This window comes from Astyanax mexicanus, chromosome 4, assembly GCF_023375975.1.
Source record: "Astyanax mexicanus isolate ESR-SI-001 chromosome 4, AstMex3_surface, whole genome shotgun sequence".
NCBI classification, from domain to species: Eukaryota; Metazoa; Chordata; class Actinopteri; order Characiformes; family Acestrorhamphidae; genus Astyanax; species Astyanax mexicanus.
The window spans coordinates 31,445,195-31,467,521 of NC_064411.1; the positions used below are offsets into that span (position 1 = coordinate 31,445,195).

At 38.3% G+C, this 22,327-nt stretch overlaps 1 protein-coding gene across 1 annotated transcript; it reads left to right on the forward strand.

Moving 5' to 3' along the window:
- Positions 1-176: 176 nt before the first annotated feature.
- Positions 177-21,154, forward strand: fbxl4 (F-box and leucine-rich repeat protein 4). Its single transcript, XM_007230945.4, has 8 exons — positions 177-267; positions 2,102-2,715; positions 4,727-5,069; positions 7,237-7,481; positions 9,099-9,312; positions 13,701-13,772; positions 13,974-14,286; positions 15,291-21,154. The coding sequence occupies exons 2-8, from the start codon at positions 2,207-2,209 to the stop codon at positions 15,452-15,454; spliced, it is 1,860 nt and encodes a 619-aa protein (XP_007231007.3). The 5' UTR covers positions 177-267; positions 2,102-2,206; the 3' UTR covers positions 15,455-21,154.
- Positions 21,155-22,327: the final 1,173 nt, after the last annotated feature.

Below are 22,327 nucleotides of genomic sequence, written 5' to 3' on the forward strand. Positions count from 1 at the left end.
TTACGATATAAGTATGTGCTAAAGAATAAAAAAACGCTGCCTTTATGATCGCACAGTGAAATTAGTTAAATATTTTCTCTTTACAAAATGTAACGTGACAGCCTAGGTGTTGTAGTCACACCACAATGCTTATGAACTACAAATCCCACAGTGCTCCGCAGCATTTCACCGGATGTTGTTGCTGTCCAGTGTAAACACAGGCACACACTTGTTCACTCCAATGGCCGCAGGAAGGTTTTTTGACACACTTTCTCCTTCTGGTCTTGTGTAAGTTGTGGTGTTGTTTGTGCTAATAGCAGTGGTGTCATTTTGCCCGGTGCCAGAGGCTGTTTTAGTCACATTTCGCTCTGCTGGAGTTCAGCTGGGGCACGAAGCCTGCTCGGGTGTTCCACATTAACCTCAGTGTACAGACCTGACATTGCAGCAGATCGGCTTTTTTCTGCAAGTCATTAGATATTTAGATAATTTAACATGATAGCAGCGGTTATATGTTCCAGAAACATCCGTATCTGAGCCACTTTGCTCCCTCCTGCAGTCTCCATGTGTGTGAACGAGCCTGAAGTTGGCCTCTCATTTAAATTATTCAGTCCACCTTAAATGGTACAGTAATCAGGTTACGACGCCCGAGACAGTAACATGCAACTTGCCGCACCATTTAAGGTGGAACGGATAATTCTGATAAGCAGTAAACTTCAGCTAGCTCGGTTTGTCTGTTGTTTACAGTAACCCAGCCTCGCTTTCTCTTAAGTAGCATAACAAGCTAACCCTGCTAAGGCTGCTTTAGCACTTTACCCGTGTAACAAAAAATGTTTTAAGCAGTTTTAGGCTTTTTTTAACGCACTTGCTCGTCTTGTTTGGCAGTAGTTATGATGGTGTAATTGTGTTCATTTCCACTACAGTAGTTTTATACCAGCTAGTTAGTTAGTTAACCTAGCTAACTAGGTTTATTAGCTGACGGTTTCTAACAATGTATAGTTTAGAAAAGACAACGTAGTTAGTTTAAACATGAATAATAAACAATAAATAAGCAAAAACAACATTATTAGTTAGCTGTGGCTCGTACATGTATTTAAAACTGTAGCTATAGCATAAAAGAGTATTTATACACTTCTCTGCCTAAACTGAACCCTGTTTTCTACTAATAAATATCCTCAGTATTCTAATTGTATCTATATAGCTTTGTATTGTAATTATTTTATAATTGTAATTAAGTATCCCTATTGCAAATTAGCTACGTTTATTAGCTAAATTGACCAACTTTCAGCTATTATCAATAAAACAATCAAAAGAACAAAATTAAATAGCTCCACTTAACTGATATACAGCTCTGTTAAACAAAAAAAGAGACCACTTAAAAGTTTCTTTGTTTTTACCAAATTGAAAACCTCTGGAATAAAATCAAGAGGAATACGGATGATCACAAGCCATCAAACCAGGCTGAACTGCTTGAATTTTTGAAACAGGAGTGGCATAAAGTAATCCAAAAGCAGTGTGTAAGACTGGTGGAGGATAGCATGGCAAGATGCATGAAAACTGTGATTAAAAACCAGGGTTATTTCACCAAAGATTTCTGAACTCTTAAAATTTTTATTGAATATTAACTTGTTTTCTTTGCATTATTATTTGAGGTCTGAAAGCTCTGCATCTTTTTGTTATTTCAGCCATTTCTCATTTTCTGCAAATAAATGCAAATAAATAGCAAAATCATAGAAACTGATTCAGAAACTAAAGTGGTCTCTTAAATGTTTCCAGAGCTTATATTGTTTATAAATGCTGTGTTCTTGTGAACAGGGTTTACATGTAAAGTGTTTTTGTTTTCAAGGTTTATGTATGCAATGTTATTGTGAATAGGGTTTACATGTAAAGTGTTTTTGTTTATAGGGTTTATATATGTAATGTTTTGTATGCGTATTTAGTATATATATATATATATATATATATATATATATATATATATATATATATGTTTTTATGCATACATACAGTTTGTTTGTAGGATATATAGCTGAAGGTCAGTTTAGGGTCTGTCTGGGGGGTCTAACTGAACAATTGGTTGCAAATCTAACTGTGTTTTGTGTGCTCTCTCTTTTTGACCTCACAGGTCATGCATGCAGCTCGTCCTGTAGCCTGTGCAGTGTAGTCGCTGGGGGGGTGCTATCTGACCCTGAATACCCCCCTACCCCTGCCCCTGGCCTCCCCAGCCCCTATGTTCCCTATGCTAACCCTTCTCAGCATGTTTTACTATATCTGTCTGCGGCGGCGGTGCAGGAGCGGGTCCCGGGGAGAGTCTCTGGGCGGACGGCGCGCGCTCGTCGATTTGGGTCAGCGTTCCACCCTGCCAGTGACCGTAGAGGTGGAACAGTACGCTAAGGAGGTTCTAGACTTCAGCTCGCATTATGGCAGCGAGAACAGCATGTCCTACACTATGTGGAACCTGGCTGGGGTGCCAAACGTGTACCCCAGCTCTGGAGATTTCACTCAGACGGCTGTGTTTCGGACGTACGGACGCTGGTGGGATCAGTGTGTTAGCTCTCCTGCCCAGATACGCCGCACACCGCCCTCCTTCCACAGCCGAGACTTCCTGGAGCTGGCTTTCGAGGAGCAGGTGTACCCCACCGCTGTGGAAGTGCTGGAGACCTACCATCCGGGTGCTGTTGTGCAGATCCTGGCCTGTTCACTAAATCCGTTTACGCAGAATCCACCTGCTGATGTCAGGTAACAGAGACAGACTTGTACTGTATACACAGCTCTAGAAAAAATTATGAGACCATTTCAGTTTCTGAGTCAGCTTCTCTGATTTTGCTATTTATAGGCATATGTTTGAGTTAAATGAACATTTGTTGTTTCATTCTATAAACTACGGACATTTCTCCCAAATTCCAAATAAAAACATTTTGAGAAGTGGCTGAAATAAAAAAAAGTACTGAGCTTTTAGACCTCAAATAATGCAAAGAAGTTCATATTCATAAAGTTTTAACAGTTCAGAAATCAATATTTGGTGGAAAATCTCTGGTTTTTAATCACAGTTTTCATGCATCTTGGCATGTTCTCCTCCACCAGTCTTACACACTGCTTTTGAATAACTTTATGCCACTGCTGGTGCAAAAATCTAAGCAGTTCAGCTTGGTTTGATGGCTTTTCCATTTGGTAAAATCAAAGAAAAAATGTGGTCTCTTTTTTTTTCAGAGCTGTTTGATGTGGCATTGGCAACACTTGCTAATATTTTTGCACTACACGTACAAAAGTAGCATATAATGCATGTGTCATGCAGTTGTACAGGTTCCTTATAGTCCTCCCCATACAGCATGAATATTTCTGTAGGTGTCCAATAACATCCCACACATTTTTTGTCAGGAATAGTGCTGGCAATGCAACTGGCCATGGCTTAGTAATTGTCTTCAAGGTAAGCTCTTGAGATAGCAGCGGCATGTGGACCAGGATTGTCCAGGACCACCCCAGGAAAGGAAGAGCAAGAGTTTCATCAGAGTTACCAGCCTCAGAAAACATAAATTAACAGATTACCCCCAAGATAAGAGAAACTAAACGCTTCACAGGGTATTTTGGTTTGTTTATGACTTTTAAGTTACTGCATGATTCCTTATGTGTTCATTCATAGTCTGGATGACTTCAGTATTCATTTACATGGTCAGAAAAAAAATAAAACATTGAATGAGAAGGTGAATCCAAACCTTTGACTGGTACTCTATGACATTGATACATGCATTATGCATTATTATACATACGGGTGCATAAGAAAAAAATGCAATATCATTGAAAAGTTACTTTATTTCAGTAATTCAGTTTAAAATGTAAAAATCATATATTATATAGATGTATTAAACACACAGAGTGATCTATTTTAAGCGTTAATGTTTTATTGTTGATGATTATGGCTTACAGCCAGTAAAAACCCAAAAAATCAGTGTTACAGAAAGTTTGAATATAATATAAGATGTACTTTTGTTAGTGTGGGCAGTGTGCCAAGTCCTGCTGGAAAATGAAATCCGCATCTCCATAAAAGCTGTCAGCAGAGAGAAGCATAAAGTGCTGTAAGATTTTGTGGAAAAAAAAAACTGCACTGACTTTGGACTTGATAAAAAAACAGTGGATCAACACCAGCAGTTGACAGACATGTCTCTCCAAACCATCATTGATCGTAGAAACTTCACACTAGACCTCAAGCAGCTTGAGACTCTCTCTCGTGTCTCTCCACTCTTCTTCCAGACTCTGGTTGATTGATTTCCAAATAAAATGCAAAATTATTGATGATCAGTGTTGGTTTGGAGAGACATGTCATCTGCTGGTGTTGACCCACTGTGTTTTATTATCAAGTCTAAAATCAGTGCAGTTTTGTTTTCCCAGGAAATCTTACAGCACTTTATGCTTCCCTCTGCTGAAAACAACATTTATGGAGTTACGGATTTCATTTTCCAGCAGGACTGCCAACACTGCCAAAAGTACCAATTGGTCTTTATATATTATTCTAATTTTCTGAGATATTGGTTTTTGGTTTTTCATTGGCTTAAAATAGATCACTCTGTGTGTGTAGTACATCTATATAATATATGAGTTTCACATTTTCAAATATATATATTTTTTAATTACTGAAATAAAGTAACTTTTCAGTGATATAAATTTTTTTTGAGATGCACCTATATGTTAAAATAATAAATATGAACCTATGTATTGACATTGTATTAAAGTCTGTGTGTGTATGTGATCATAGGTGGGAGGTGTTATGGTCAGGCGAACCCACTAAAGCCATGAGCCCCCAGGCTCGTCAGTTTTCCCCCACCATCCGGCCCATCAACTTCCCCACCAACCTGCTGCGTCTGGAGGTGAACAGCTCTATGCTGGAGTATTACACCGAGCTGGATGCAGTGGTCCTGCGGGGGGTCCGCGAAAGGCCCATCCTCGCACTCTATAAGATGCCTATGATAGACATCAGCGATCTGAGTGATGGTGAAGAGGACCTGAGTGAGACCGGGGGAGCCCTATGCTGCAGGTCTGCCGCTGCTGACCACAAGCACAGCCTCGGCAACGGCTACTTCGATAAACTGCCATACGAGGTAAATACAGCTCACTTATACTGGATAGATATAAGGTAAGGTTTGCTGACTAAATGCCGTCTTTCCTTACAAACTTATTGGAAAACACTGATTCCTAAACCCAGGCTTCTTTATGAAAAATGTACACAGCTCATTTGCATATTTTGGGGACAATTTTTTTTTTAAAAAGGCAACATGGAGGAGATCTCAAACATAAAGCCAATGGAGCTTTGTAGCTTGTATTAAAGAAAACTGTGCCTGTCATTAATCAAATATTAAAATAACTGTACACTATAAAATAATACTACATTCAGAGTGGGCACAGTTAAACTAAACATTCTGTAGATGATCTCATGGAGGTTTATTGACGTGACAGAAGGCTTCATGCTCTGCTGAAGTTCATCTGATATCATGTTTATAGTCATTTTTGGATAATTAGAGTGTGTCTTTTTATGGGAAAGTAATTTGAAAATACCTGTGTGCTGTTTGAAATGTTATGCTGGCTTGGATGTCTTAGCCAAACTACTGCTGTTTCACCATGTCACCCTGGCTGTGTGTGTGTGTGTAATAGAAGAACGCTATACTGCCATTGTCTGTAAGCTGATATTCAGGTTAACACACTCTCACTCATCTTAAAGGAGCACATAAACAACATTACCAGAACAACTGAAGGGTTTCTGAGTTCCTTTCATATTTTATTTCACATGTCTCATTAGTAGGGGAGTAACGGTACAGAAAATTCATGGTTCGGTTCACACCACGGTATAAACCCAGCGGTTCGATAAGTTTTCAGTACGTTTGGTGGAGGAAAACATAAAAAATAATAAATAATTCTGTATAACCTCGCCTTTATGAGCTTCATAATAACAATGTAACTTCTTTATAACAATGTTTTGTTTTACAATCCTCTGTATGTTTATACAAGTTTACAGTAGTGCTATAGTGTGCTTTGGAAATAGTTCAGTAATGGCTTGGGATCTGTCTGATTTCACATCTACAGGCTGTTTAAAAGCAGTTGGGATAAGTAGTAGGGTTGAAGTTTCTTTTTTATTAGTAACTTTTTAGGGCAAACTAAATGTAGTGAGTTGCTAATAGCAACAGTGCTACAGCTACACTTTCCAAGAGCAACACTCCTGTGAATATTAGTTCTGCATTACGTTCATTGGTTCCACAAGTGTAACGTGTGTTCTACGTGCATTTACACGAACTGAACCGTGACGCTCATATCGTAACGATTGGTAAAGAATACACATACTGTTACACCCCTACATGACCAGTGTTAAAGAGCCCTATGTTCTGTGGGTCAGTGGTGTAATGGCGTGGAGTGTTATGGGTTAATGTTATGTAAAAGTGTAACTTTGTGGAACATGTTATAAATAATTGGTGAACTATAATGTGGTTTGGGCAAGTGGTGTAACAGTGTAGAATGTGTCATAGGTCACTTATGTAATAGTGTAGAGTTTGTGTTATTGGTCAGCAATGTAGCAGTGTGGAGTGTGTTACAGATCAATAATGTAAACTTGTAAAATGTGTTATGGGTCATTGATGTAGCTTTGTGATGTAGCTTTTTCAAGTGATGCTTGAAAACTGCTTGAATTGTTGCACCAGGAGTGGCATAAAGTTATCCAAAAGCAGTGTGTAAGACTGGTGGAGGAGAACATGCTTGAAATGATGCTTGAAAACTGAGATGAAAAAACAGGGTTATTCCATCATTTTTTTTTTGGAACTCTTAAGACTTTATTAATATATTTTTTTTATTTCAGCCATTTCTCATTTTTTGCAAGTAAATGCTCTAAATGACATTATTTTGGGGGAATTTTGGTAAATATGTTGTCTGTAGTTTATAGAATAAAACAACAATGTTCATTTTAGTCAAATACATATCGATGAATAGCAAAATCAGAGAAACTAATTCAGAAACTGAAGTGGTCTTTTCATTTTTTCCAGGGCTGTATGTTACAGGTCAGTGGTGTAACAATGTGCAGAATGTGTTATTAGTCATTGATGTATTAGGGATGCAGGTACAGGTCAGCACTGTAACAGTGTAGTGTGTTACAGGTCAGCAGTTCATAATGTATATTATAAGTCAGCAGTGAGACAGTGTGTGTTTGGTACAGCTCAATGGTGTAACAGTGTGATTGATGTGTGTTACGAGTGAAACACTCTCGCTCTCTGTCTCTTTCTTCAGTTGATCCAGGTAATTATAAGTCACCTGGCGGTTCCTGATCTGTGTCGTTTGGGTCAGTGCTGTAAACTTCTGCAGCAGCACTGTTCTGATCCGCTGCAGTACGTCCAGCTCAGCCTGCAGCCGTACTGGTCTCGGCTCAACGATGCATCACTCGCCCATCTACAGCCACGCTGCACACTCCTGCAGAGACTCAACATGTCCTGGTGCGGAAACCGAGGAGCCGTGACGGCCGCCGGATTCTGCAGGTGAGGCAATAATAATCAACTACAGTGGCTTGCCACCTCTTGAACTTTTATTTTGACACCTTACAACCACAAACCTCAATGTGTTTCATTGAGATTTTAAGTGGCCAACAAAAGTAGTACATAATTGGAAAGTGGAAACAAAATGATGTATGGTTTAAAAAATTTTAATCAAATTAAAATCTGAGAAGTGCGACTAAATAGAATCTAGTGCAATCAGTTGCCTTCAGAGGTCACTTAATTAGTTAATAGAGTGCAGCTATGTGTATTTTAGTCTCAGTTTAAATACACCTGTTTTGTATTGACCTTAGTGGTTTGTTAGAGAACGCTAGTAAACAAACAACATCATGAAGACCAAGAAACGCACCAGACAGGTCAGTGATAAAGTTGGGGAGAAGTTTAAAGCAGGGTTAGGTTATAAAAAATGTATCCCAAGCGTTGAGCATCCCAAGAAGCACAGTTCAATCCATCATCCAAAAATAAAAAAAGTATTCTTCAACTGCAAACATGCCAAGACATGTCTATTCACCCAAACTGACAGATCTAGCAAGGAGAGCACTGGTCAGAGAAGCAGCCAAGAGGACCATGGTCACTCTGGAGGAGCTGCAGAAATCCACGGCTTAGGTAGGAGAATCTGTCGACCGGACAACTAGAAGTCGTGCACTCCACAAATCTGGCCTTTATGGAAAAGTGTAAAGAAGAATTTACAAAGCGCTATGTGTGGCAGAAAAGAAACACTGCTCATCACCCTGAACACACCATCCCCACTGTGAAGCATGGTGGTGGCAGCATCATGCTGTTGGTATGCTTGTCTTTAGCAGAGACAGGGAAGCTGGTCAGAGTTGATGGTAAGATGTATAGAGCTAAATACAGAGCAATGCTGGAAAAATAAATTGTTAAAGGCTGCAAAAGACTTGAGACTGGGAAGGAGATTCACCTTCCAGCAAGACAATGACCCTAAACATACAGCCAGAGCTACAGTGGAATGGTTTAGATCAAACAATATTCATGTGTTAGAATGGCCCAATCAAAGTTCTGACCTAAATCCTACTGAGCTTCTGTGCCAAGGCATAAAAATTACAACCTGGCTAAGCTTGAGCTATTTGGCAAAGAAGAATGGAGAAAAAAAACTCAGTCTGTAGATGCTGAAAGCCGGTTGAGACAAATCCCATAAGATTTGCAGCTGTAATGTCAGCAGCTCTCTCTGTCTCTCTCTCTCTCGCTCTCTCTCTGTATATATATATATATATATATATATATATATATATATATATATATATATATATATATACAGATTTTTATTTTATTAAATTTTTAAAAACCATGTATCATCTTTGTTCCACTTCACAATTATGTGCTACTTTGTGTTGGTCCGTTATTTAAAATCTCAATGAAATACATTTTAATTTTGTGGTTGTGAGGTGACAAAATGTTAAACATTTTTTCTTATATATTTTTTATATAAACCATTGTATTGATCAAATCAAACGAATATGTATAGTGCTTCATGAAACTGATGTAGTCACATACTAGTACCCATATCACCCCCTACAGTTCCTGTAATGTATTACAGTCTGTCAGAGCAGTCTGTCTCTCTCTCTCTCTCTCTCTCTCTCTCAGCTTCATCAGGTCGTGTGGAATGAGCTTGGTGTGTCTGGAGCTGTCCTGCTGCCATTTCCTGAATGAAATGTGTTTGGAGGTCATCTGTGCGACGTGTCCACGCCTGCAGGAGCTGGACCTGTCCTCGTGTGACCGGCTGCAGCCTCAGGCCTTCACACACATCGCCAAGCTCGCACACCTTCAACGCCTCATTCTCTACCGCACCAAGATAGAGGTGAGAGGGACATACCTCTTTTTCTTAATAAATTGTTTTTCTTCTTCTTTTTTCTACATAATAAATGAATACTGAAGTCATCCAGACATAAGGAATCATGTAATAAACTTTAAATTGTTAAACAAACCAAAATACTCTGTTAAGAGGCATTTAGATGGGCTCTTCTACATCTGGGGTTTCTGAGGCTGGATTTATCCTGTGCAACAGAGCTAACACCTTGGGCCCTTATCATATACCCTGCACAAGGTGCGTTGTGATGCTCATTGCTATCTTACAGCCCACCAACAGTCTATTTTCACACTCTACACTGCTCTGCACTGTTTAAATAACAAAGCTGTTTGTGAATATCTATATATATGCCGATTGGTGTGCTCAGGTAAATTTCTGGAGTATTGCAATCTTGGCAACGGAAAACACAGGTGCGCCACTGACTGATTAGAACCCTGACAACAGCCAGATGTCCATTACTATTTTGGCAATGTGGGGCAGCATGCTCAGCGCAAATACACAAACACGCTTGTTACACATACAAGCTTCGTCATCACATCATAACTATTACATCGACAATAAACAGAATATTACATAAAATAACATTACTGTTCCTGTAAATGACCTGCTCACGCACCCTCTCAGCATGAACGCTCAGGTTAGTTTCCTCTGCTGAGAAGTGCAGAAGCGCTACGCTGTTAAAATACCAATCTTCCAGTCATAGCGCACCTGGCTCTTAAGGGGAATGGTTGCTGATTGGTTTATTGTACATTACGCCCAAAACACACCCATGATTAACTAAACATTAGTACATGCCTTTTCTGCGTTTCTAACCGTGCAAGGTGTACATATTGTGTTCTCATGACAAAGACAAAGACACACTGATGCCCTAAAACAAACTGTATGGTGTACGGTTGACGGGTCACCTATAGATTTTTAAAATTGGCCTTTGGTCATGCTTTACTGGGGCGGTCCTGATGAGAGCCAGTTTCTTTAAAATGCTTTTGATGGTCTTTGCAACTGCACTTAAGGATACTTTCTAAATTCTTGCATTTTTTTTGTATTGACTGAACTTCCTTTCTTAAAGTTTTTTTTTTTACTTAGTTGAGTAGTTCTTGCCATAATATGGATTAGAACATTACTCAAATAGGGCTATTCACTGTATACCAACTCTACCTCTTTACAACTTTACAACTGATGCTCTCAAACACATTAAGAGGAATTCAAGAAATTCAATTAATTAACTCTTGACAAGTTCAGCACAGCTGTTAACTGAAAGCTGATCATTCCAGGTGACTCTACCTTATAAAGCTGACTGTGAAAATCCAGCCAAGATGTGCAAAACAGTGTCTATCTAAGCTTTTAACACTTTATGGTTTACTAAATAATTCCATATGTTTTTCCTCATATTTTAGATGACTTTAGTATTAAATTTTAAATTTTAATTTTAAATAGTGAAAAAACCCCTGAATTTAAGGTGTGTCCAATGACTGGTACTGTATGCAAGGTTACTCAGCTCTGTTAATGACCTTAGACACAGCTCACTCACACCTGTCTTGTCTGCACTTGCCCAGAGAACATTAATAACACCAGTAACACCAGTTACATGGACCGCAGCACTGTGTCTGAATGTGTGCTTAAGGACGGCTCGGTGCTTTGTGGTTTTGCTCCATTCCTTCCTTATAGGCATAGAGTTACAGTGCAAAGATAGATACTGTTTTATACACACACACATATACACACACACACACACACACACACTGTCAAACCCCCATCCCACTGCTATTAGGCTGTCACTGACATAATTAACATGTTTTCTCACCATCAGCAGACTAAGAAGGATACACAGACACACACACACGCGCACACACACACTCCCGTCACTAAGACATGTTTTAACCCAGCTGAGAACAATAGCTGTATTGTGTGTGTGTGTGTTAATGGAGGTGTTTAGCGTGTCGTCTTTAAGACAGCGATGATTCAGCTGTTTCCGTCAAAACTCTGAGATTTTTTTCCTCTGAAATTTTACACCGTCTTTTTATGATGCGAGTGTTATTCAGGCATGCTGGGCCATGAAGTCATGTAATAGTTTTATTTTGACATATCCATTTCTCCATCTGTACTCAATAACACGGATAAGCACACCACTGTCTGTGCATCCCGTTTCACTCTGTGTTGTTTTTCCACCGCTGGATGCTAGACTCCTCCGCTGTGGTTGAAGACTTTGTTTTCTTTGATCATTTAAAGGAAAGCCGCCTTTGTTTCTTTGCATGATGTGTTTTCGGTGTGTTGTGGGGTTGACATGTAATGTAAATCACATTATTTTATTTTTTCCAATACAATGCTTTAAAGAATAACTCCGGTGTGAAATAGACATTGAGTGTATTGAAACGTGACAAAAAGTACTTACCTTTGTTAAATAGCCCACCTCCGCTCTCCCGCAGCTTTCCAAGATTTAGTATTTTGTGCACTTTGCCCAAACAGGCTTTTAGAATGGATAATGGATGCCTTGCGCCTGCAGATAAATCACTTTTTATACCATTATTCAGGCTCAAAGTAGCTCCACACTCTATTAGTTGAATCCGGAGAGCCCTGACATTTTAGGCAAGCCATTTAGAACTTTAAAACTGCACAGGAACTTATTAAAAGCTACTGTTTACATCCCATAGCACAGGTAAATCTCCAGCACCACCATTTTAAATTTAAGTCACAGTAAGTCAACAGTTGAGCACGAATAGTAAAACTTGTAATGTTTATGTAATTTGTTGTTGGTTCTTTGCATTCTAATATCGACAGTAATCAGATATTTTCAGCAACAACTGGAATTCATGCATTTCCAAGGACTTAATTTTGCAATCTGCTCAACTGTCCTACCTATCCGTTCGTGCTCAACGTTTGACTTATTGTGACTTAAATTTAATATGGCGGTGCTCGAAGATTTACCTACGTTATGGGATGTAAACAGTGGGTTTTAATAAACCTATTGTGGTGTTTTAAAGTTCTAAATGCCTTGTTTTTAATGTCAGGGCTCTCCAAATTCTACCAATGAAGTGTGGAGCTACTCTAAGTCTGGATAACGGTGAAAAAAAAAAATTATCTGCAGGGGCAAGGCATGTCCCGTATCATCCATTCTAAAAGCCTGTTTGGGTAAAGTGCACAAAATACTGGATCTCAGAATGCTGCGGGAGAACGGAGGTGGGGTGTTCAAGAAAGTGATTTAAAAAAAAATCTAATTAATCACAATCATAACTTTTTGCTAAAAAAAAAAAAACTTGCACAATTCAGAAGCAAATGAATGAATAAATAACTGGCATAGACTTAAAAGCTCTCTGTAATGAACATCAGTCAGTAACAGATGCTGTAAATACTCTGTATCTATTACAACCATAGATAAATTATTATAGTTTCATGTTCCTTTATTTACTTAAAAATGACAAAAAACTTTTTTAGAGACAGTCACAGACACACATGTCAGATGTCATTTTCAGGAGATTCTAGGCTACTCAAATATATGTCTTAAAGAGTAACTACACTCTCAGACATTTTTTATATTAATAGTTGAAATATGTTGTTCTGTATTTCTGGGTATCGAAAATCGACACCAAAAAGGCACCGACTGAAATGTCTTGAGTACCGAAAGGTCTAAAAAAAAAAAAAAAAAAAAAAATCCGGAAATTCCACAATCTATATGTATGTACAGTACTGTGCAAACGTTTTAAGCACCAAAGCAAATTAGACTAATTCATTTATCTCAGCAATATGAGTGTTTTTACCTTAAAAAAGCATCACATATGGTTTGAACAGATGCAAATAAACATACATACATACAGTAAAACATATCAAAGAATTCTCATTTTTAACTATGTTATATGCTGTGAGCCAAGCAGAAGCACAAAGTGTAGCTCCAGTTTCTCTTGGATGCACTCAGCCTCAGCCAGCATGTGTATATTATGTTCAGTTCCGTCAGCAGCTCACCCGATTTACCAATTTACCAATATTTAACAAACCAGGTGATGATATGATGAGAACTAGATATAACCTTATTAAACTCAGATGAGGAGAGGTTAGGAGATGTTTTAAGGAAAACAGGGCTGTAAAAGCTTTGCTGTTTTTTTGTAAAAATGCTGTTTGTATTTATTGTAATGCTAGTGTGTTTTTACTGAGCTAAAAAACACTTACTGCCCAGATAAGAAGCTTTTTCTTTACTGAAATTCCCACAGGTGCCTAAAACATTTGCACAATACTAGATATAGCACTTTATGTCAGGAGCATTATAAAGCCCTTGCTGACCAGATTTATTTGAGGTCCCAGTCTTCAGCCCTGATAAACAAGTACATCAAAACAGGTGTGATCATGTTTTCTCTTTTTCTGTGTGTGTGTGTGTGTGTGTGTGTGTGTAGCAAACAGCCATGCTGAACATTCTGACATTCTGCATTGAACTGAAACACCTCAACCTGGGCAGCTGTGTGATGGTGAGTCAAGTACACACACCTATAGCACACCTGGAAAGGCTTGAGTTTGTTAAGATGATCAGGCAGCATATTCATAATCATATTTTGTGTCTGTAATTTAGCTTTTAGAGCTTCAGTTATCATGAAAGTTTTGTTAGAACCTAAAATACACCCTTGACTCAGATTTGCTTTAACTGGCCTGTGAATGTCCCTGGTGTGCAGATAGAGGATTATGACGTGGTGGTGAGCCTGCTGGCGGCACGGTGTCGGGGGTTGGTGTCTCTGGACCTGTGGCGCTGTAGGAACCTGAGTGAGCGGGGGCTGGCCGAGCTGGTGGCCGGCTGTGCAGGGTTAGAGGAACTGGACCTGGGCTGGTGCTCCAGTCTCCACAGCAGCTCCGGCTGCATCCAGCTGTTGTGCCGCAGGCTGAAGCGTCTGCGCAAACTGTTCCTCACCGCAAACCGCACCGTCTGCGATAACGACCTCGAGCAGCTTGCAGCGAACTGCCCTTCACTGGAGCACCTCGACATACTGGGTGAGGATATAAACACACTCACATCTACAGTATATACATACACTCACTATGTATCATAGCTGCCACCAAGATCAGGAGATCACTGGTTAGAATCCTGGTCATGTAGCTTGCCATCAGCTGCCGGAGCCCTGAGAGAACACTATTGGCCTTGGGTGAGTAGACGGCGCTCCTAGGATGATATCTGTCAGCACAAGGCGTCTGTGAGCCGCTGTATCGGAACCAAGTGCTATATATCGAGTGTCACTGAATCACAGTATCGTGATGTCATCGTTATCATAAGCATTCTGTCATGATGATATTGTATGGTGAGATGCCCTGTGATTTTCACTACTGGTTGCAAAACCTCATTAACGTAACATTGGGCTTTCAAAGTGCCTGTAATGAAGATCAATAAATGTGTATGTGTATGTTCCTCATGTGTTTCGTATAGAAAAATATTAAGAGGCCACTTCAGTTTCTGAATCAGTTTCTCTTATTAATAGGTATATGTTTGAGTAAAATGAATATTGTGGTTTATTCTATAAACTTTGGACAACATTTCTCCCAAATTCCAAATAAAAATATTTTCGTTTAGAGCCTTTATTTGTAGAAAATTAGAAATGGCTGAAATAACAAAAAAGATGCAGAGCTTTCAGACCTCAAATAATGCAAAGAAAACAAGTTAATATTTATAATGTTTCAGAAGAGTTCAGAAATCCATATTTGGCAGAATAACCCTGGTTTTTAATCATAGTTTTCATGCATCTTGGCATGTTCTCCTCCACCAGTCTTACACACTGCTTTTGGATAACTTTATGGCACTCCTGGTGAGTGCATAGCAGTTCAGTTTGGTTTGATGGTTTGTGATCATCCATCTTGATTATATTTCAGAGGTTTTCAATTTGGTAAAATAAAAGAAACTGGTCTCTTTTTTTCAGAGCTGTATCTATAAGTGTCTGTATGTAATAGTGTATCCCATATGTACTATTAATCTGTAATTACTTACATATAAACAATGTGTGCAGGTACGAGGATGGTGAGTCCGGCCGCTGTGCGCAGGCTGCTGCAGTCGTGTCCTCGGCTGCGATTGCTGGACGTCTCCTTCTGCTCTCAGCTCGACACACGGACTGTACAGGAACTGACCAACCTGTTCCCGAACATCTCCATTAAAAAGAGCTTCACCCAGTGACCTCTGCACTAGCAGGGGGCACAGGGTTTTACTGGTGCTGCAGTTGTGACTGCTCTGCATTACAGTGTTTTTACAGCAATAGTCTAAAAAAGAACAGCGTTTCTAATCTCACCTCATGTGTAGTCAATCAGAAAAGACATGTGTGGTGTCTGAATTTGATTGTCTGCAACCTTTGACATGCCACCCAAAAATATGATCTCTCAAAGAGAGTCACGTCAGTCACTGCGTAACATTTCATAACATTTAAAAAATTAGGTTGTAAACTACAACCGCAAGTTAATATTATTTAATAATAATTATAATTGAATTTCGCAATTGTTTTCCCTATTATCTTTTTATAAATTAGTGTTTTGAAATACACACATTCAGAGTGAGTTTTGGTGTGAAATTTTGGTTTATTGTAGAGAAAAAACCTACCAGTTTGGATTTCTAAGCAGTGGTGGTGATGGGAAAATTTACATTTGCATAAATTACATTTTTATTTCCATTATATTTATAGCATTTAGCTGACGCTCTTATCCAGAGCGACTTACATTGTTATTCGCATTACAGAAATGGGAAAATGTATTGTTAGGAGTCTTGCCCAAGGACCCTAATTAGTGTAGAACAGCATAGTCACCAAGTCTCCCATATGATGTGGTAGCTCATTGGCATTGCAGTGGTGTTATCCACTGTGCCACACTACAACACAATTCAGCCATTTTATTTATTTATTTATTTACTATTGAGTTTTATATGAAAAACACTTTTTTTCTTCTCAAATAACAGTACTTATGACATGAATAAACATTGTTAAATGTTATTACAGTAATGCCTTAATTAATTATTAGTTGTAGGCACTAGTTAAAAATAAGTATTAAACATTAACAATAATAGTAATAAAAAATAATAATAATAATTGAGAAATTTAGTTTAAAAATGCTGTAATGATTAACCCTCTATGGCATTAATTACATTTTTGGAAGAAAAAAATATGTTGTCTTTGGAAACATTTTTGATTATTTAAATCACCACTGCTTTATCAAAATGGCCCTAACAAAAGTAACCTACATAATTTTTCCCAAAAGACAACTAATGAAACAACATGGTTTTAGTATGTTTATAACAAGAATGTAAGAATATAATAAGAAAATAACAGGCAAATGTACTTCTTTACATATTCTTGCACATATACATATTGTTATATATATTTGTAATATGTATATCTACATACATTACATTACAATGAGGCGTGCAAGTGGTTCATAAGAACCACTTGCACGCCTCATTGTAATGTATGTAGATATGCCATGTTACATTATATTTAACAATAAATAAATAAACAAAAAATAAGTTATGTATAGGATGGAATGGTATAATAAATCTGGTTTGTTGCCCAAAGGAAATATAATTCCATAGAGTGCTAAAGATGTCTTATTTTGTGTTCGTTAATAATTAATTGAGGCATTCGAGACAAGTCATAAGTACTGTTATTTAACGTACCCTTATTGTAAAGTGTTACCGAAAAATACATTTGCTGTAAATCTTTGATTTCTTCATCATTTTAATGATATACGATTTTAAAAACACATTTTAGACCCATTATCTTTTTCAAAACTATGGTAGTTCTGTATATCAGATATCAGGGAGTGTGTTCATATCATTACATACTAATAACATACTAAATACTTCCTAAATACTTCCTGTAAAGGAACTTTTAGAGGTTCACCACCACTGCCGACAATTCTGACATACTGGTAACTTGCTAACGTAGAAGTGTTTCACACCAAATGTACTCTGAATCACTTCATTCACATCTTAATTTATTTACGTTTAATTATGCAGAGCATTTCGTAGTAGTGATGAAATGACCCCTTAATAACACTTTTAATATACACTGGCATGCCAAAAGTCATGGGATAGCAGTATGTAAATTGATCATGAAGTGTTACCTTAAGGAAAGGCTTGGAAACACCCACACCTGTATGCGTTGTGAGGAGTTATCTTGTGAGTGTGGTTGAATGTGCTGGCTCTTGAGAGCACTGGCTGTCTAGTGATGCTGCACTGGTGGCAGTTTGAAAAGAGGCGGTGGTTGACTTCACATGTATTGGAGGAGGCAAGTGATTGGAGGGTCTTAAAGAGAGGGTGGGGTAATTGGCATTGGTGTGACACTTGTGGGCGGGGCACAGTTAGCGTTAAAGCCCTGACTAACCAATAGATAGAGAGCTAACAGTTTAGTTTGTATCACAATGTCTTTACTAACATGCCCAGGGTTTCCCACAGCAGTATGTAGATAGGGAACTAGTATTGTGTCCCATGACTTTTGCCATGTCCTATGGAAGCTAAAGAACGCTGACCTGTGGGATTACTATCAGAGTCAATTGTCTGTCCACATGGACAGTTATAGCCAGATGCTGCCAGTCACAATCATTACCACAAACATTACCACTCAACTTCAGAAATGGAATGTCCAATTTTTCTGGCAATCACTATCTGGCCTTGCCTAAACTCCCATAATTCATGTCACTTGTCCTAGTGAGTTTGTGGGTTAATTGGCTCTCCTAAATTTGGGTGATAATTAGTTGATAAATATTTGTAGGCGAGGCCTAGCTAGATTAATAAGCATAGTACTAACAGACTTTAAACTGCTGTTAAAGGAGAAATCTGGCGTAAAATGGACTTATGGTCTTGTGAAACATGATAACAAGTACAAACTTTAGTCAAATAGCCCTCTTCAGTTTGGCCACAGCATTCTAAAATATAGTGCTTTTAGCTGATGCTCCCAACAGGCTTACAATGCTATTGATAGGGGCATAGAGTTGCCCATTCAGTTGCCCATGCAAAAAAAAAATCAATAGAATTTTTTACATCATTAACAAGCTCAAAGTAGCTCCAAACTTCATTGGTAGAATTCTGAGGGACCCTGACATTTTAAATGAGGCATTTCCAAAGAATTAATTTTGCAAGCAGTTCCCCTATCCTACCCTTCGTCGTTCATCCTAATCAGTTGAGCTTTTCATGCTTATTGAGGTACTGTCTTTATAAACAGCCTTTTTTAATAACCTACTATGTGTACTTTCAAGTTTTAAGTTCTCAGTGCCTCGTTTAAAATATCAGAGCCCTTAGAATTCTACCAATGAAGTATGGAGCTACTTTGAGCCTGTTATTGGTGTAAAAATAAGCAATTCCTCTGCGTGGCCAACTCTATGCCCCTATTGCTAGAATTGTAAGCCTGTTGGAAGCATAAGCTAAAGGCACTGTATTTCAGAATACTGGGGAGAATAGTGTTGAAATATTTCACTACATTGTTTCACTACAATTCTAGTCCATTTCACACCAGATTTCTCCTTTATGGCCTAGCCTAGTGTTAGACACCATTAAAACATGCTTAATTTGATTGACTACATGCAGGCTGAGGAGGAGGAAACTTGGAAACTTTAAGAAGAGGACGAAATGAAGCACGGAGCTAAGTGGTGGCTCGGTGTAGACTCTTTTGTGTTTGTTTTGTTCACACCTGACCTCAGTAATTGTTCTTAATCTCAGGGTTTTATTTTCACGTTTTATTTTTCGCAGGCTGAACTGAACACCCCTCCTCATGAACACGACACCTGAACTGCAGTTGCCATGCAGTAATTGTGGATAGTTTTCTTTATGTTATTTTCTCCAGTGTGGGTGTTGATGTTAATGTATATGACACGCAGTTATGACTGATTTTATTTATGTGCTTGTTTTGCGTACCTGTAAAGGGAGTGCAGCGGTGCAGGCAGCTGTAACATCGCCTCACTCAAAGCTCCGAAACCTCTGAAAGCCTCTGTTCAGAGGCCTTTAAGGCTTTCTGGATGAGTCTGGAAGTCTGACGGAGTCTGAAATTTGAAGTGTGTCCCACCTCCCGCGCACATGAGAAGCTTTTACTTTACTTTTGCAAAACTTGGAAGTTTTATTTGAAACATGCTGACTGCTAGACAATGTATTCTGGTGCCTTATATATATATGTATATATATAATGAGAGACGCCATTGTCTGTATGTCTGTGTGTATGCATATATATATATATATATATATATATATATATATATATATATATATATATATATATATATATATATATATATATACACAGTATTTTTCACACTATAAGGCGACCCGTGTTATGAGGTGCCCTATCAATGAATCTACACAGATTTCTCTTCTGAGTGGGTGAGTAAAGCGCTTGCTTCCATTTATTTACTGTAAGCTTAGATTCCCAAATTTCTCCAGCACTAAGGCTGGAGCATTAGTGGCTAACCGCTAGAGCTGCACTGAGTAATTCTGAGTGTTCCAGTAAGCCAAAACGATATTAGCTAGCAGTTCGTCCCATTTAACTTATTTTAACATGGTAAACGCGCATGCTACAGTGCGATATACTCCCCTCTGATTGTTGAAAGAGCTAGCGCGGTTAGCGGGTAATGGTAATGCTGCTCCAGCAGTGCTAGCCGAGGTTAGCAGCAGGCTACAGGCCGATAATACTCACCACTGAACGGGAAATATCAGTTAGCGGCTAATGCTAATGCCCTCCAACCCCGGTGCTGGTAAAAAACTTCACTGAAACTCCTGTATAATGTTGTACTTCAGCAGAGTGGCTTTACTGCTTCTTACAACCTGACTGGTAAAATTCATACATAAAGCACACCGGATTATAAGGTGCACTGATGTTTTTGGGGAAAATTAAAGAATTTTAAGTGCGCCTTATAGTGCGAAAAATATGGTTTGTGTGGGTCTGTGTGTTTGTGTGTGCTGGCAGAGTGGAATAGGCTATGTTCACACAGCAGGTAAATGTGGCCCATATCTGGCCATATCATTTTCATACCAAATGTTTATTTTCATCTGTTCACACTGGCGTCTTTTTAATGTGACCCATATCTGACATTCATCTGAACAGTTTTTGCTGCTTAACTGAAAACATACACTGATCAAACCACCTCCTTGTTTCTACACCCATTAGTAATTTCTTCATTATTTATCATCTCAACTTGTTGTTCTGTAATTACAGACTGTAGTCCTATATCTGTTTCTCTGCATACTTCATTATTATTATCCTCATTTGACCTTGTCAGGACTCCACAGGAGAGACCACCACAGAGCAGGTACAGTATTATTTGGATGGTGGGTCATTTATTCTCAGCTTTTTAAACACCTTAGTCAGTGTCACTGCTGGACTGAGGATGTTTACCAGCAGCACCCTGTGGGCAGCACAACATCTGCAGCAATAGATGAACTCCTGTCTCTGACTTTACATCTACAGATTGGAGCAGCTTAGTAGAAGTCCATAATACAGTGGACAGTGAGTAGATACAGTGTTTAAAAACTGTCTAATCCACTTGAACCAGCTCACTATAAAAAGGGCACAGTATTGAAAATGTCAGACTTAGTGTATTTTTGCCATTCACACTGCCACACAAATGATACAACGGTGTCACATGATTAAAAAAAAATCAGATGGCCGCTCTTTTACCTGCTGTTTGAACGTAGCTGCGGTAATGAACCAAAGTTCTCAGTTAACTGCTTATTTTTTTTTGTTCTTCATTTTTTTAAATAAGTGCACTACTCTTCAGCCAGTCATTTATGCTGCCCAATGTGGTATATTTAAGTTTTTGTGGGAGTGAATTTTATTGAAATGTCATGTTCTCATCCAAACTGTTTCATCACCTGAACCATTTTTATTCATAAAAGCATATATAATAACCACTCAGAATTGTACAAGTTATTTTCCATAAAAAAAGAACAAAGAACATGTTAAAAAGACCCACTCACCACTTTCTTCAAAATATTTATATTTGAAAATTGTACAATAAGTTTATTTTAGTGGTTTCTTTTTGTAAAATTGGTGCATTTTTCAGGATGTTTTGCTGTGTTCTGCACTGAGACTGTTTGAATGATGAGACTGTCTGAATAAATATGAGGATTAATGAGAAAAAATAATTATTGTTCTTTAAATGCACTAAATGAAAGTCACTGAAACATTAGTGAATTATTAATAAATATTAAATATTTAAAGCACTTTTCCTAGGTAATGACTTACCACTTCATACCATGAACACTACACAACATCTGTGAAGGTGTCCTGTGGTATCTGTTACCAAGACAGAATAATTATGTAAGCTCCAGATCACTTAAAGGAGAGTAGACTTGGTCTGGGTCTCTACTGGTTCAAAGGGTGGTTGCCTGTATCGGTGTCTATAATGTTCACAGTCTGATAGGCACCGTCTGTATCTACTGTTTAAAGTCTGGAAGGCTCTATCTGGTTTAAAAGATGGAAGCCTCAGTCTGTTTCTCTACAGGTTTAAAGGATGGTAGATTTTATCTCCACTGATTTGAAGGACAGTAGACTCTAGTTGTGTCTCAACTAGAAAAACAGAATTTTGTCAAGTCTGTGAAATAGAAACAAGCTAAAGGGCTCTACTAGACCTGGACCATTAGAAATGTTCTACTTGGATCTGGGAGTTAAAATACACTTCCTGGCATGAAAAAGGTCACCACATCGATTTAACTAAGCAAATATGTAAGAACCTCCAATTGGATAATTACTCTAGGGGTAATTATGTTTTGACTTTCAACAATTTATTTAACCCTAACTGATGCAGTGAGTAGCTTCTCATATGTTAAATAACCATGTAGTAAGATGCATCCTGTGGTCATGGATATGATGTTAATGTTAATCTGTTTCAAAAGGGTCAAATTATTGACAGGCATCAAGCTAAGAAAACATCTAAGGAGACTGCTTAAATAAACTTAAATTAGGTTAAGAACTGTCCAGTGCATTACTGTGGAAGGCTAGTGAGCAAACATCATCTTCATGGAATAAATGTTGTCAGAAAAAAAATCTTAAATGAATGTAACCTCTTAAACGTTTGGTGA

Bases quoted from the DNA above. Each gene is read 5' to 3' on its own strand.
- fbxl4 (XM_007230945.4), top strand. From the start codon at position 2,207: ATGTTCCCTATGCTAACCCTTCTCAGCATGTTTTACTATATCTGTCTG. The intron at 2,716-4,726 runs GTAACAGAGACA...ATGTGATCATAG, and splicing joins AATCCACCTGCTGATGTCAG to GTGGGAGGTGTTATGGTCAG. The intron at 14,287-15,290 runs GTGAGGATATAA...CAATGTGTGCAG, and splicing joins GGAGCACCTCGACATACTGG to GTACGAGGATGGTGAGTCCG.